This window comes from Pagrus major, chromosome 6 (assembly GCF_040436345.1).
Source record: "Pagrus major chromosome 6, Pma_NU_1.0".
NCBI lineage: Eukaryota > Metazoa > Chordata > Actinopteri > Spariformes > Sparidae > Pagrus > Pagrus major.
Genome location: NC_133220.1, coordinates 37,609,591 through 37,627,095, shown reverse-complemented (window position 1 = coordinate 37,627,095; position 17,505 = coordinate 37,609,591). Strand labels below are relative to the sequence as shown.

The 17,505-nt window shown below is 39.1% G+C and overlaps 1 protein-coding gene across 1 annotated transcript in view; it reads left to right on the top strand.

The window, feature by feature from the left end:
* Positions 1 to 17,505, top strand: part of LOC140997980 (dihydropyridine-sensitive L-type skeletal muscle calcium channel subunit alpha-1-like) — a 238,979-nt gene that overhangs the window by 16,172 nt on the left and 205,302 nt on the right. The window contains exons 4-6 of the mRNA XM_073468075.1: positions 10,831 to 10,973; positions 11,306 to 11,458; positions 13,029 to 13,234. Coding sequence (XP_073324176.1) covers positions 10,831 to 10,973; positions 11,306 to 11,458; positions 13,029 to 13,234 — 502 coding nt within the window. The remainder of the gene's footprint in view (positions 1 to 10,830; positions 10,974 to 11,305; positions 11,459 to 13,028; positions 13,235 to 17,505) is intronic.

Here is a 17,505-nt window from a genome sequence, read left to right as displayed (position 1 = left end):
ATTAACGGTATCCAAGATCATAATGGATAGGCCTATGGATATTTAGACCAGCACAGCAGCCCCAGTACTACAAACAAAATGACTACGCATTAAAATATCCAGAGACTCATGGCAATGCATATAGTTCAAAGAGATGAGAAACTGTCAATTCAATGGGCTCATTTGACAACATTATGTTAAGTCATTTTGAGAATTTAAGTCTGATCTGATCATCTGAGACATTTTTAAAAGCCAAATAACTGCACAATGTATGCTGGAGGGGGGAAAATAATGATGTGAAGGCTGTTGGTGTTATTGAGTTAAAACACAGTAGGCCTAGTACAAACACTATGTCCATGCTTACCTGCTGCCGAGCTTACATGTTGCCATGGTGTATTTAGGGCTGATGAAACGAAACCTGCTATAAGGCCAAACCGGGCAAGAACAATTCTTCTATACAAAAAACATATTCTTAACCTGCACATGGCTTGCATCTGTCTTCTCTGTTATCTAAAGCTCACGCACAGAGCTTTCATTAGGTGTCCGTTTCCGTTATTAACGGGTTATTAACGGAGGGTATAAAAGAGCCTTTACACGAGGGTGGGAAACGGGGAAGACACACTTAGCTAAACATCGCACTCTGAATGCTATTCGTTTTTTTACGTGATTCTGTGCACACTATACTTACAGCCGCGGTAGTGAAATACGTTCGAATGTCCCTTTTCTTTTTTGGAGGTGGCATTGTCTCCGGAGCTTAGCCTACTGCATTGAAGTAGGAGTCCCCAGTCCCGATTGACAGATGCGGGGCGTTTTAATTTCAGCACATGGACGTTTGTTGTTCTTCTGAGTCGCATGTGGGGCCGCGGGGTTACCTGACTGACACCAGATCAGCAGTGGCCCACTAACCATCACTCTGTCGCAGCCAATAAAAACAGCGGATATGGGTCGTCATAGCACGGAATCAATGTCGGAACGTGGCAAAAAAACAAAACGTGAACAAATGTAAAATAGTTTTTATTAATGCTACCATATGTGTACTATATTGAAAATTTGAAATAGTATTTCAACATTGTCAATGAATGTAGATTTTTCCTATATAAAATTAAAATGACAAATATTGGTAGTGACTATTCTGCAATCCTCGAACATTGGTTGTGACATGTCAGGACCATCTATATAGAAACCTACGCCCATGGTGGTAGCCCATGTCTGTCTGTTCAGTCTCATGCTCTTCCAACTGTGCAACTTACTCCCTGTGATTTAATGCTCTTCCCCTAAAGAAGTTTGTAACGTCAACAATATGGTTTATTTTCAGTACTGACTTGCAGAGCATCTCTTGATGAATAATACAATGCATCACGGGCATTCCACCCACATTTTGAAATAAGTAGGGTGGACCGCCACACGTTTCCTGTGTTTAAAATGCGTTGGCTCTACCGAACGAGCCCATAGACACTGCAGCTGTGACAGCCAGTCTTGATGGTGTGTGTGCATCCGCTCCACCGCTGACTGTTTGATTTAAACAACGCTAAATCTCAAGCACAGCGCATGACACCAGACAGCCATTGAACATACAGTTAGGAAATAATAACGTGTCAGTTACGCTGACGGAGATTTTCGTGCCCCTGATAGCCCACGGGACAAGAGGAAGAAAGATCAGTGGGACCCATGGCCACAGACGAGTTCCTGTTCTCAGCTGCCCTAACCCTAACTCTGTGTCCACACCTCCTGGGTGTCCTGGTAGCCCGATGTACAACCAGAGAGAGGGAGAGTGCTCAGTAGGCTACAATTAATTTACTGTTTAATCAGACTACAAAAGAGACAAGAATTAATTATCTAGCATGCTACTTCCTAACTGTATGGTCAGAGGCTATGTGGTGTTAATGAACTGACGTTTTGTTTTATGAGGGGTAGATGTTATAAAAATGAATTGAAAACTAATAGTGATCAATTAAATACATTTACTTTTTAATTGCAACATAATTTGATGGGAATAGATACAATGTAACTTTTCATATAAAACTATTACTCACTAATTAAATGTATTTAAATTTAAAGTATCATTGCATCATTTAAGTTGATATATTGCAATCACAACTGCATTCTGTGGACATTTCAACTGGAAAGTACCTTGCAGTTCAATTTACCGCCATTTTTATGTAAGAAACTATTGAAGCTATTATAGATTGAATTAATTGAATCAATTTACATACTTTAAGCTTTTTAATATATATTCAAATGTGTGATCTGGGGCACCTCCTCTGGATGAAATAATTGATGATGAGTAATTGTTTATCTCATTAGAGTTTTCAAATTAAACTGAACCAGAAATAAAGCTTTGCAATAAGCAATCTATAAAATCTTGTCTGCCCAGCAAATTTCTCTCATTGTTGTCTTAACTACTATTTTAAAATCAGCACAACAAGGATTTGTAAATCTTTGAGCAGATTTTTGAGTTACGTTGGGCCAACTCCATAGATTGCTCATGTGCGCATGTCTGAACCAGTTCGAACCGGTTTTAACAGCTCTCTGCTGAACAGGTGCATCCGTTGGACATTTTGTGGATCGAAAAGCATTTTTTGGACTACGTCTTCGAGCTGCGGATTTTCACCTGGTTTGCCGCACGGTGTTCGGATATGTGTGGGAGCTGACAACAGTTTTGCTCAAGCAGGTAAGCTAAGTGTGTTTTTACTTTCATCACGTTAAATTACATTAGTTCAGACTGTCTTTTTAACTGCACATTTGCTGTGGCTAAACTTTTTCGTTTTGTAATCCGCACGTGCGTCGTCATGCAGACGCTTTCATGGGGAAAACATATGCGGCAGAGCTTGGAGGATCATATCGGTGTATGCAGGCATGTAGGCCATCAAATAATTTAAGACAGTGATGTAAGTAGCTCGAAGACTATTTTAATTGTAGCTAACGTTGTGTTTTTTTAAAAATTGACAGTGTTGTTTGAACCACCCAGTTTATCCGGTGCAACACTGGGTAAACTAGGCGGTTTAAACAACAATGGTGCGGTTCGTTTATTAGGCGAACGTGACCGGAGCTCGGTCCGCTCCAGCTGCCTGGTGTCTCAATTTAAACTCTGTCTCTTAAACTTTATTGTCTCAATAAAGTTTAGCGTTACTTCTCAGAGTTTCAGGAAACATGATTCTGTGAGTGGTTGAAGCCTGCTGAAAACCAATGTCAAGGCCGCTGCAACTTGTGTAAAAGAACGCTGCAACTTGGGTATAAAAATCATTACAATCGCATGCGAAGTCAGAGGAACACAAAGCAACCGGAAAAGGGCAGGAGCAAACAATGATGATATTAAGGTTCAGTCTGTATAGTCCTTAAATAAGTATCTTGCAAGTAATTCTTGGACTTCTTCATTTTTCCCTTTATATCCTTTCTACTTGTTTTTGCCGGTATGGGCGTGCAATAGGCCTGAAATTGCATTCACGATTGTCTTAAATTTAGCTTGTTGAACCCTGCAGATACCCTTGGTGCTGCAGTCAGTGTTGCCAACCTAGCGACTTTGTCACTATATTTAGCGAGTTTTCAGACCCCTCTAGCGACTCTTTTTCAAAAAATCGACTAACGACAAAACTAGCGACTTTTTCTGGTGTATTTGGAGACTTGTGGAGACTCTGACATGAAAGCACGTATCGTTCAACGAGCAGTGGGTGCTGCCGTGAAAGCACTCACAGGCGGCCCAGTCCTCGCGCAACAGCCCCGCCCAGCTGCAGTCAGAGCAGGAGAAGTTCACCCCTCTTGTCCAGACTGCGAGTCGCGCATGCGCGAAGCCGCCGCTAGTTGATCCCACCCTGGTTTACAGTCAAGGCTGGATGTAAATGTAAAATGTTCTTTGTCCAAAATAAATCACTGCACTAAAATAAGTTCATTTGTAGTTCTAAACATATTAAGGATGTTTTTTATCTCTCCCACAACGTTATTCCTCTCTCCTACAGCGTCCATTACAATTAAATGCACATGGCCAGTTATGCAAATTAAGTGATGACGTCATTTAGCGACTTATAGCGACTTTTAGGACAGCCAATAGCTACTTTCCTATCTGAGGAGTTGACAACAGTGGCTGCAGTGTTACTTTACAGTAATGTACAATGATAGTTTGGCTGCTGGCATGACACTGTCTTGTGTCCACAAAGTACTGTAATTGTCACATACAAATTAAAGTTGTGTTTCATGCTCTGTCAGAAGTAAGGCTTTTTACATTTTCAGAGCCTTTAACATACACACTGCAATTCTTCCTCATGTATTCTGTCTTCTTTCTCATTCTGTAAATGTGACATTACTGGTAATATCATTATTTTTTCATAGTTACAGTGTTTTTATCATAGTAACAAAGACAAATGTTTGAATTCATGTTTGCATTTATGTTGCTTGTCATATGATTAGGATTTAAAATAAAATTTTAACGATTACATTTTAAAATTAATTTACCAATTATATTAATAAATTAATATAAGCTGATTCCCAACACACCTTTTTCTTGTCTCTGTTTTTGGCTTGTTGATGTATTCAGCTCCTGCATCTAGGGATTCCTTCTGTGTTATGTATGGTTGTTTTATCCCATAATGGCTGTTACAGTTGGCTTATAGGCTAGTAGGGCTTGGCGTTATTGCATAAATTATTATCAGGATAACTTTTTCTTTTTTCATATCGGTATCTATTTTTGACCAAATACTTTTATCAATATTGCAATATTGTAGCAATGACTTGGTGCTTTCACAAACTACTGAAACCCAGCCATTGTCTATTCAGTCATTGAATATGGATGGGGTTGTCATGGCTTCAATGAAATGCATTATATGTTGGGGAACAGAGCTGTGTTGTGTTATTTTATGTTTACAAATTACAGAGACCGTTGTGAAAGTGCTTTTAGCAGAACTGACTTTATGCTATATGTGTCTCTTGTGTTTCAGGGTTGGATTTCATGCAGTGCAGATTTTGCAAATTCGCAAGCTCCAGTCAAGAGACCCTTCTGAAACATCTTCACCTTCATCACGGACAAGGTGCACACTGGCCTTGCATTCACACAGACTGTGTATGTGTATTTAAAACACCTGGAGCATTACGATCACACCTCTCCAGATCACACTCAACAGTGAAAATCCATGAAAATTCAACATTTCAATGTGAATTGTATGATTTTAAAGAGATTTGCAGTGAAAAAACGTTTTGGAACCATCTTGGACATCATTTAAAGAACAGAAAAACTGTACAATGTCCCTTTCTAAGGTGTACCTTTAAAACAAACACTCGCCCAACCTTCAGTTCTCACAAAAGTCGAAACCATAAAAATTGTAAACTTAAGGATTTTCGAACAATACGAAGAACTGTTACTGAAGATGATCTATTCTCAGCTATTACTTCAGCTATGTTACCATTGCTTCATCAATTTTCTTTGGCTGTCAGATTCCAGTTTATAGCTGCCCATTTTCTTCTGCCTTTTTAACATTTCAACTGCTTTTAGCCCTTATGAAGCCAATCATCTCTCAGCTTACACGTTATACTTTTGAGCTTTAGCATTAACCTTTTCAGCATTCACACGCATTTTCTTCAGAAAATGCTCTTTCTAGTTTGTCTTAGTTTTTCTAAGCTCTTAATAATGCATCTGTTATTTTTCCTCACGACACTGACACTTTGGCACCAGTGCTGCATCCTCACTGTCCTACAAGATGAAGCCAACATCTCTGTGCGAGACCAGGCAGTCGCGTTGGAAGGGGACATCGTGCTGCATAACATTCCAGACCTCTCTGCCTTGGCATATCTCTTTGGCCTTCTGTATGCCCTCAACATTGATTATCCAAAACAGATGAGGTACACCTTCGAAGCAATTCAGACCATCTCTTTTGAACTTGGTGGCTCTCGATGCTTGCAGCGCACAAGGTCTCTGAAAACAAAGCTTTTACTGTGACTGTTAATGGGGTTCTTTAGCCTGTTCTAGTGTATTGTGGTTACACAGTGGTTAACGCTCATGTAAAACAAAATAACCAGTTAAAATAACCAGAAGTTCTTGTTCACATGTAAATTCAGAGGCCACCAAACATAGGGGGGAAAATAACCATTATTTACATGTTCAGTAAGCCTAGTATTGATTTCAAATCTTCAGCATGGAGGAAGATTCGCCCTGAGTGTTACTAGTGTTACAGTATGCATGTTTCATAATCTGCAACAATGTGATTACGAAAAACCCACAGGTACAGAGCAAATGAATTCATTAATTTCTCTGAGCTAATCGAAAATCAATGTACTGTTGTTTTTTTTTGCTTTGTTTTTTACAAGTGTTGTATGTGAGGCGGTTAACCCATCTGTTCACTGTTAAGCTGAATAAATATTTCAGATAACATTCAGCTGTAGTCTGTTTTATTAATTATCCATCTATTGAGCATTTTTCAAATAGAATTACAGCAACATAAAGTTTGCTTGATTTATAAAGGTAAAATGTATGTTTATTCAACAAGAATATTTGTATTTGGTGAATCTAGGAATATATGCCATTGAAGGAATAATTGTACGTTTATTCAACAAGAATATCTATGTTTAAAGAAGGTAGAAATACATGACATTGAGGGGAATAATTGTTTGTTAATTCAACAAAAAAATCTGCGTTTGGTGAAGGTAGAAATACATGGTATTCAAGCAAGAATTTCTTTGTTAGTCTCACAGGATTATCCTAATTAGGTGAACAAGAAGATCCAAGTTGGCAGAACTCTTGGCAAAAGTTAAAAACCTTAGTTAAGTCAACAACAGCAGGTAAAAGTTGAGAAAACTCAAAAATCTCTTGCATCATGTTGCCTTGATATTTTACGTTTTCTCAACTTTTTCTTTTTTACAGTGTTAGGGGGTGAACCCCAAAACCTCTGATACAATTGTCCCACCCACATTTTAAATGCTTCCTAAGCTGATGCAATACAGAAATAATAGTCTCTGTTCTGGATTAATCTCAGTCACTTTATTCTGTTCTCTTCAAAGGGCATTTTTCCCAGTTAAATTAGAACCCCCATCAGCTGTAGAAACAAAATAACTTTTCCCACTGTAGTCCTAACGTTTGTATGCATGTATCTACATATGCAATTAAATCCTTACAGTTTGTTGTACCTTCCACTGATTGCTTGTGTAGGAGATACACTAATAATAAATGTAATCACTGGGGATTAATAAAACACTCGTTAATGGGGCACCACCTCCGATGTCTTGTATATTTGAATAATCCGGAGGGAATTAATCAAATCCGATTTAACAAGGTTAACTTGTAACAATTATAATCAATTTTAAATCAATGTATTCAATCTCATAAATGAAGTAGTGATTTCTACACAGTTTCCATCGGTCAGCACATTAATAAACAAACCTGCACAGACAACGACATAGGGTTAAATATGTTTATTTTTTTAATAATATTGTATTTATTTAAACAAACAACAATGATAACAGAAAATATGGAGACTGTAATGATTAAAGTGATGGGATTATGAGCATATGCAGATGGTGAAATTGGGTCGGGAAGCATTCAAACATTACGAGAGCAATTTCAATACCAACAAGAGTAATTTTAATACTAAGGAGACCCTAACCGAATTTATCTTAAGCTAAAAGATATGAATCAGAAGCCAAAAAGACACCGACTCTTTCATGCGTGTGAATCCAGCAATGTGCCAGGTGCTTAGCCTACTTTGTCTGGAGAGTTGGGACGTCCACAACTTTTGGTCTTTCCTCCGGAGTTCGTAGCGCGACTGCGGGCTTGCAGTGCCGGTCCAAGAGCCGGAGGGAAGTCGCGGTTCGTCCGATTTCACAGCGGGTGACGTCCTCGTTCCGATGTCGGAGGAAGAGCGCAACTCGTCCAGCACTCAGCTGATGATGATCTCAGTCCGCTGCCCAGCGGAATGGCACCGCTTGCGAGCGTTGGAGGCAGGAACGGTCTCGGCTTGGCACAAGGTCTTTCTGTCATTGCAAACCGCTTGCACGGTTTGTTGAAGCAGAAGGCTTCTGCAAGTCTTTACCAATGATGGTGGTGTTAATAAAGATGTTCTTCTTCTTGCTTCGAGTGGTGGCTCTTAAGCGTCTGATTCGTAAACTAATTCAACTTTCTTGAATAAAATAACGAGAGAATGAAGCGCTGGCCGGGCGGATCTTCGTTGTTACTCAATACAAGATTAATTCAATTAAATTCACTTCCTCTGAATCAGGTTGTGATACTTAACGATATATAAAAAAAAAATCAAAGTCGAACTTCGTTCTGTTAGCACTTGACAAAAGCGAAAGCACTTAAAGAAAGTGAGTCAACACTGCAAATTATAAAAATGAGAACATCAACACGTGGTCAATTCTGCGGAGATCGCTGTCTTGGAGCATGTCGCAAAGTAAAGTAAAGTAAAGGTTTGAAAAATGAAAAAGAAGAGAAGAGAGTAAGAGCGTTACAAGAATAAGAGAGACTGGTGAGAGGATGTCTCTTAGTTTTGTTAACTCCGAGGCGGGCGTGCCTGGGGGCAGGGCTGCCGGCTTTTTGTCTCCAAGTAGATAGTAGAAAGTGTGAAAATTCACAGGAACTCACTAAAACTAAACTATAGTTTTAAACGTTTCAAAACCGTGCTTCACCTTTCTCAGAATGTCACCATGGCCTAATATGTGGACTTTGTCTAACACAAAAATCATGTCGTTATTAAAACCACTTTAACATTCAAAAAGGAATTAAAACTTGATCAAAACATAAAACACACTTAAATATACAGTAGAATTGGTCACTCATACATATTTCTTCTAGTTCTAGCTTAATACTCGTTTAAAAAAACATATCAGAGACATTTACTGGTAATCAAGAAAAACGTATTAAACAAAAGATCTCCCGAAAGTCTGTCCCAATCGTACCAGGACTTACCATCAGGAGGTGCTGTGGTTCCACCGAACACAGGACACATTAAACATTAAAACTTGATCTCAGTCAAACCTCATCACAGAGAAACGTGGGAAAAATCAGTTTTATGAACTTCTTGTGCTTTTTCCTAATCTGTTAAAATTAAGAGGATGAGAGCCTGATTTAATGGTATTTTAGCCTGTTCCTCTTGATGTTCAGAGAGTGGACTCCTACATGTTGACCTCGACCGACCTGAGAGAAAGGAGTATCTGTCTTGAGGGGGGGGGGGGGCACATGGTGTTGCAAAGTTGTAAATAACGATAGATGGTCTCCTGGGAATCATCTATTCAACGGTTTTATTGTAAACAAAACAAGTCGTCCTTGCCAGGTGAAGAGGGGAGAGGCTCCAAGGGCCTCTTTCCTGACAACAGTCAGCTTGCAGATGAAAGGAGTAAATTAATGCAAGAAACAGAACCTCAATGAAATGCAGAGGCGATGGACATGTGTTCCTACACTTGGAAGACAGTTTTCTCCATAATTTCAACATCTTTGGTTATTCTTTTTTATGAAGATCAGTAGTTGGGGTGTGTTGCGCACATCACAACTTCATCCATGGCCAAGGAGAAGACATTGAAAACCGTTTTAATTTTCAGCTGTAGCTCCATATTTCCTGCAATGTCCTCAACCCTCCTTGTAACAGTTCAGCTTGAGAAGGACAGATTTTGAAAGACTCAGGCACTCCTTGAAAATTTCTATTTGGTTATTTTTTTAGGTAACAGCAAGCATAGCAATTTTCTTTTTTTACATGTCCTTCCTTCGGTGCATGAAGCTTCGTAAAACGGCCTTGCTGCTTTTATAGCACAGCTAGCAATTCCTCTGCGGTTCTCCCCTTCTCATCTTCCAACAGATTTGTTCTCTGTGTGCGTTGTCTTGAAATGATGGCTCAGGTTGTGGTCTTTTAGTGCAGCCTCATCTTCATTGCAAACAAAGCAAATAGCTTTACCACTAACCTCAGTGAAAAAATACTTATAAGTCCAGGACTTATTGAACCTTCATTTGGCATCAACCTTCTGCATTTTAGCACTCATTTTTAGTAGGTGACTTCAGTTTGTACCTCCATCAACAGCATTGCACAAACAAATTAAAAAACCCTACCAACACAACCTACTGTGCCTCAGCTGCCTCAGCAGATGACAGTCTGACTTCAAACATCACTCATGTCAATCAACTGTGACATGAGGAAGCACACTCACGATGCACAAGCATTTCAAAATTGAAGCCAATTATGTCATTTGATTTGATTTTTTTGTTTGTTTGTTTGTTTCATTAGTAAAATGGTGTGGTTTATTGTCGCGGGCCAGATAGAACCATCATGGGAGGGGTGACAGTTGTTATGAGGAACAAAGATTACAGACTAGGAATGATTCAAGTTCTTGTTTGCATTTAAAGCGGCAACTTTGACATCAAATCATAGTAATGATGTTGACAAATAAGACAGTGCACAAGCAATTTGGTGATATTTCTGCAGCTGTGACCTTGGAATAAAATCCTGAATCCTCCCTCTGAGGCTAAGACAAGATCGGATAAAATGAATGACATAATGAGACAACTGAGACAAGATCGGATAAAATGAATGACATAAGTCATCAATTTCTACTGAAAACTCAAGATAGCCATAAAGGTGGCCACCAAACTGATGCACAATGAAAAAATAACATTGCTGATGGCTTCTGTAGCTTGTTATGTCATGCATGATTAGGAGTTCACATGGATCATATTGGTATACTTTGGTATAAGATTTTGAGTGTACATTTTACACCTTTTTCTTATTTTTGCAAGTTATAACATACTCAATTTTTGTATGAATTTTGAAACAGGGTAAAATCCGATGTGACTTGGTGAGTATTTGTTCCTCTAGAAAGTCACCGCCCCCCACACCTATCTGACAATAACAGAGAAAAACATCTTATTTTCTGTTTCTATCTCTCCAGCCTGTTCACTGTGGCTGTGGATGCCATTAACCACATCAGTGGTGTTGAGGCTCCAGTTGGAGAAAAAGGTGGTGGTTTTGACATGAAAGCTCTGCGGGCATTTAGAGTCCTTCGACCACTCAGACTGGTCTCTGGAGTCCCCAGTAAGTTACTGTCGAATCAGACACTTGACTGACACAACTGTACACTTAAACTGTATTTAATTTATAGAACATGTGTAGTTTAATTTCCTCATACTGTTGTCAATAGTACCATGTTTATTTTACTATTATTTTTACTTTATTTGTAGCAGTAATATCATTCTGAGATTTAAGTCATTGTTGACAGAGGCACTAGCTTATTTCACTAACAACTTTATTAACCATAGAGGGAAGATTGCTTGCTTGAAGAGAAAATAAATTGTGGTATTATTTTAGTTTTTAATACTTAATTACTTGAATATTTATTTTAACATGCATCCTGTTTTTCCCCTCAGGCCTGCAAGTGGTGATGAACTCCATACTGAAGTCCATGCTGCCTCTTTTTCACATCACTCTACTGGTCCTTTTTATGGTCACCATTTACTCCATTATGGGATTGGAGCTCTTCAAGTGCAAAATGCACAAGACCTGCTACTACACAGGCACAAGTAAACATAGTTATATATGACAGTAATACCAGGGATGCATGTGATTGGTGAAATGGTATTGGGGACATATATCATTCGTAATCATGTATTGAGATAGTCAATACAAGACATAGGCCAGTCTTTGTCATTCTAAACATTGTTGTCTTTGCTGTCTGTAACGTTCTTTGGACTTTCAGTCATGGCAATCAGTTTGTGCACATAATATTACTTTATTTGACATCAGTAATTATTTTGTCACTCAAAAAGTATGTAGTCACAGGAGAAGACTCTTTGTTTTGCTCTTTGTTGCTGAAGGCCAAGCCTACATGCCAGATGGTTTGTGTCACAAACGGTTTTTATCGCAAAACCATCTGGAGAGTTGCCACTAGAAACTGTGTGGAAAAGGGTAGCCACTTTAAAAATATACCTTATATGTAATTTGACAAATTATCTGTGTATCACCTTATATCATGGGCAAACTTCAACCAATCAGGTCAACAGTAGGAGAGTGCTACCACCAGCGGATCCAGCTAGTAAACTAAACTCTTGCCACAGTCAGCAGGGAAAAAAGTGAAAATATCTTTTCCATGGAGAAAAGCCTTCAGTGCCATTCTTTGCTCTTCTTTCAATGACATGAACTCTCCAGATATCAGTGATGCAAGCAGCATCTATGCTAACCTGTTGAGGAGCCCCAATTGTTATTTTTTCAATGAACAGTCGCTTATCTTGCTGGTTGCCACACCATAAACATATCACTGTGGTCTCATCCCACCAGTGTTTCCTCATAGGTTCGGCCTCAAGCGCGTAGCTTAAAGCCTGGTGAGATTGGTGTGCGAGCTCACATAATCATGTATCCCATGAGTTGCAAGGCATTGTTTTTCAAGGCCATACATACATTGAAAGACTTATGGTCACTGCAATTGTTTGCAAGTGATGATTGTATTAGGAAAGACCTAAAAAAAACTTGCTTTGAAACATGTCATTAACATTTGGTCACATATCTGACACAGCCTGGTATCTTATTAATCTTTACTTAATCCAACACTACTTGACGTGTCTGCCTCAGGTAAGGATATGGTAAAAAAAAAGAAAAAAAAAAAGAAGAAAAAAAGCTGAGGCTGATGCATGATTGATGCATTAACATAGTAGAAAATTTGCCCAACCTTGAAAAGATGTGTATGAAAAGTATAAATCATCAGCCGATATCAGCATGAATGTTGTTGATATCGGCCGACATGAAAACTTTTTGGTTTTAAAGAACACACTGCATAAAACGATGCTTGGAACAATATATATTTATTACATTGTGAGTAAAGTTTACTCACAATGTACTTTATACATTTTCAATTTAGAAATAAAGATCACCTGTATGGGATTAGTACTATGTATTGGCCAATACTTAGTTTGTTAGTTTAGGTTGAACAGGCATTGGGGATGAAAAAGTCAGATAGTTACATTTTTAAGTAATGCTATTATGTGTAAAAGGTTTGTTGGATCTTTTGACTATACATAGCTTTGCATTGTCCCATATATACATAAATGCATACAGCAATCAACCAAAACATGACCATTACCCTTTTCTGGCCTTCAGACATTATTGCGACAGTGGAGAATGAGAAGCCAGCTCCATGTGCCCAAGCAGGGAATGGTCGACGTTGCACCATCAATGGCACAGAGTGTCGAGCTGGCTGGCCAGGTCCAAACCATGGAATCACCCACTTTGACAACCTGGGCTTTTCCATGCTGACTGTCTACCAGTGTATCACCACACAGGGGTGGACCGATGTCCTCTACTGGGTAAGGTTTTCATCTAGTGTAAAAGCAAACTGGTTTACTCTAATCTTAAGTTGTTTTTGTAGTTTTTATTTACTCAAGTTTAGTTGTGATTAAATTACAAAAATACATAGCCTTTATTATATTTCTGTTTCATTTTGGTGTCTCTGTGGTGACATAGTCTGCATACCCAGAGAGCCTCTCATTGGAGTGCTATCTTCTCAAAGTTGCGCCCCTAGCTGTGTAAGGGTTATTATGACGTTTTCCATCCTGATGCACCGAGTATCTTTAGTAGAATGGTTACATTCTTTAAATATGCATTTCAATAAGCCACAGTGAAGTCACATCTTATTCATTCACATTACTGTTCTTTTAAGCTATATTATTCTGACCTCTTTTCTTCTTCCATACATTTTTGCAAGTTACTTCTGCATACCTTCAGCACAATTTAAATATTTAAAAGTTTAGCTTCATTAAATGTTTACTGATGAGTTAATTAAGCTCATTTTAGTTAGCGTTAGGGATATAAAAGAGAGGAATTTGAGTTCATAAGGTGTATGGCTGTATTTTTCTCTTTGGCAAGTATCTGCCAGCTAAAACTATGGGGGCTAATGGACTATCGCAACTTCAAAACAAAGTCAGAATACATTTATTGTTATAGCCCAAAATAATAATCACATTGCTACAGTGGGCTTAACAATCTGTACAGCAAACAACATCCTCTGTCCTTAGACCCTCGATTCAAGTGAGGAAAAACTTCCCATAATAAAACTTGCCAGAACAAAGTGATATGACTTGACAGGACAGGCTGGGGGTAGCTGGTTAGCACGCTTACTTCAGGAGACATCTCTGCAACACAATACAGACATCTCCGACATAATGTCAATGTGTCACTGCTGTTTCTTCACATTCTGTTGATTATGATTGTTGTAAACCAAAATTCTGGCCATATCTTACAAATTACACCTTTATAGCACCAAGAGAGCCCTGCAGTCATCGACTGCCATGTTATTTTACCTCTCTCAGTCTTGGGGGGGAAAACATAAATGTGCTGACTGGAAATTGTGAATTCTGTCATTTTTAACTTCATCCACACAAATTACACATCTTCAGCTAGGTTTTGGGATGCTAATGGTCATTTCACCGATATGACCTACAGATTTTGAACGAGGGTGTCTTGTTTGAGTGGAACTTTGACAATGCTCTCTCTTGATGACTGTGTTCAAAATCACATACTAATGTACTGCCCACTACAGACTCAATCAGTATATACCGCATACTGCTAAACAAATGTTTAGGTAAACCTTTTATCTATGTGCCAGCAATCCATTGAATGAAAATTGTTTATCACAAATGTCTCATCTCATCTCATTTTCTTGACTGCTTTATCTGTGAGGGTCGCGGGGATGTTACCGCTTTATCCCCCCTTTCAGGGGGGTTGCGGGGGTTACTGGAGCCAATCCCAGTTTTTCATATGGGCGGAGGCCAGGGTATATCCCTGGACGAGTCGCCAGCTCGTCGTAGGGCCCTTTCTGACGGCAGAGGCTGCCACACAAGGTGCCGACTGCACGTCAGGAGCAATTTCGGGGTTCAGTATCTTGCTCAAGGATACTTCGGCATGTGGCTCGGTTCAGCCCAGGGGAGCCGGGGTTCGAGCCAGCGACCTTCTGGTTGCTGGTCACCTGCTCTACCCACTGAGCTACAGCCGCCCCTTTAGCCTAATATTTCCCAGTATTATTTCAAGATAAAATAGAGATAAAAGGTACAGAGACGTGGTAGAGGGTGCTCTTTTTGGTTCACGTTTGACTCCCATGTGTAAAGTATTGAAGTAAACTATTAAGATCAGGTGGACAGAGCAATGTTATGAGTTACTGATGGTAGGAGGAGGATTTGTCTCTGGCTGTAAGTGATCTTATAAACTTTACCTAAAGCAGCGCTTAACTGTCATAATGGTAAATAAACAGAATAAATATGATACAGTTGATAGAAATGTTGCTTAAGTTGTCTGTTGTGTTGGCTGCGTTGGTCAGTGGGATTGGGGGAAAGAGGGTCTGTGGGCCTGACCAGCAGGGCAGTTAGCCGGATGTTTACCCCGGCAGACACTTGTGGAGCTACTCAACTCAGAAAGTGTTGGAGCATTCACCATAAATTTTCATAAAAATGCCCATATTTGAAATCTACACAGTTGAAAATAATAAATAAATAAAATATTCTCAGAAGTGACGTGATCGAATAAAGACAAAAAATGTAAATGAAACTGCTTGAACCGTCTGCCTTACAATGCGCCACCAGACAGTCTAAACAGTTGCAATGTATTCTGGGGCGGCTGAGAATGTGCAGTAAGCTCCCCCTAACAATCAGAAATTCTTACCATGTAGTGTACTTCAGGGTATTTCTTGTGTACACAAAATCTGCATACTTTGAAATGCGTGTCAATTTGTCGTGCCACCACGCCCTTCAACGAAAACTCCCAATGTTCACAATACAGCATCATTGAGGTCTTAAGTGTTGTCTCACCATGTTTGATGCAGATTTGGTCATCAGGCCAGGAGAAGTCTCTCCTTAGAGTATTGGCATGTAAAGGCTGGGATGCTTACCAAACAAAATTAGGGGTAGATCCTACAATGAATTGTGGAGTTACAGCAACTTCCTGTTTCTTGGCGAAAAATCAATATTCATTGCACCACCACGACCACAGCCATCAATGAAATCTCAAGCTTTTGATAACTTTTCATCAGAAATGTCTTAAGATTACCCTGACAAACTTTGAAATCAACTGGGTTAAAGCTCTAGTTTAGGTTTCTTAAAGTACAATGCATGCAAATTGCCAAAAATGAGCACTGAATTCAAAATGGACAGTTTCCTGTTATGTTAAGGTCATGGCGACAAGAGACTTTTTTGTAGGTCAAGGTGCAATGCACATGTACCAAGTTTCATACGTGTAAATAAAACTCGTCACCAGGGCTGCTCTTTAGGGGGCACTAGCTGGCCATTTTGCCCCATCCATGGGCAAATTCCATTATAGAGTTTTCAGCTACCTTTAGCCCCTCAAAAAAGTGATTGACTTTAGGGAAATAAAGAAAAACAGAAAGAAGGGTCCTGGCACTGTTTGGTACTCAGACCCTTAAAAAAACTGTTGGTTTTAATAGGGTCCTAGCACTGTTTCGGTGTTTGGGCCCTAATAATTCCTTGCATTTCAAGAGGGTCCTCACACCATTTCTGTGCTCAGGCCATAATAGTTATTCCTTTAATTCAATAGGGTCCTCGCCCTGCTCACTGCTTGGGCCCTAAAAATCTCAACAATTACAAGAGAGTCCCCCTGTACTCTTCAGATCCACATAATTTACTTGAATGACCTGGTTGACACTAACCAGGTCATTCTTTTCCAGCAATCGTTTTCCAGGATTTTTCCAGGACATTTTCAGCGATGATCTGGCTGGTATGACAGACAGGGCGTGCCCATATACTAATATGTTCCTTAATTTATCAATTTATAACCCCAATGCCTTTTTCTCCTGTGAATTACAGTGGTTTATCCATTGTTGCCTGAACATCAATAACTGCATAGCATAAACACCAGTAACCAACAGTTGCTGAAAGTTTTGCTTTCATTAAGAGAAATAGTAAATATACAAAAGAAAAAATAAGAAAAGTCTCAAAAAAACTTCAAATGAACAACTAACTGGTTTCCTTTTAAGAAAAATCTATGTTTTTATAATACTATACATTGTTTAGTTATGGGGAGTTTAAGTAATAGTCCAGGACAACACAAGATTCAGACAAGATTCTTTTTCTCTCCTTTTTCATGTGTTTTCCATGACTGGAAAAGCTGCAGTTATTGATTGTTTTCCAGATTATCCCGGTTTTCCTGGACCCGTGGGAACCCTGAATATTGGAGAAGTTGCCCCCAAAATAGTCTTTCTGCCAAGGAGTTGTGCCAATTTTGTCTATTCTTTCTAGTAGTGGAAGATTTTAATTTTAATTTGCATTTTGTGTTGAATTTCCATAAAGTTGTAATCATATTTTTTTAATTTACGAAGAATGGTCAAAATTGATGCAGCAGAAGTAGGGGTATCCTGTCCCTGGTATGGGTTAAGATCTACAAACACTGCATACTACACTTCCATAAGTGAAGACAACAGTATCTTTTGTTTGTCCCCAACTGCTTGGTAAATGCCTGCATCCTAGGGCTGGGCAATATGGTCAAATCTGTTATCACGATATGTTTTTTTATATTGATCGATGTCAATAATTATCACGATATACAGTATATTTAACAATAATAATGCTGAATT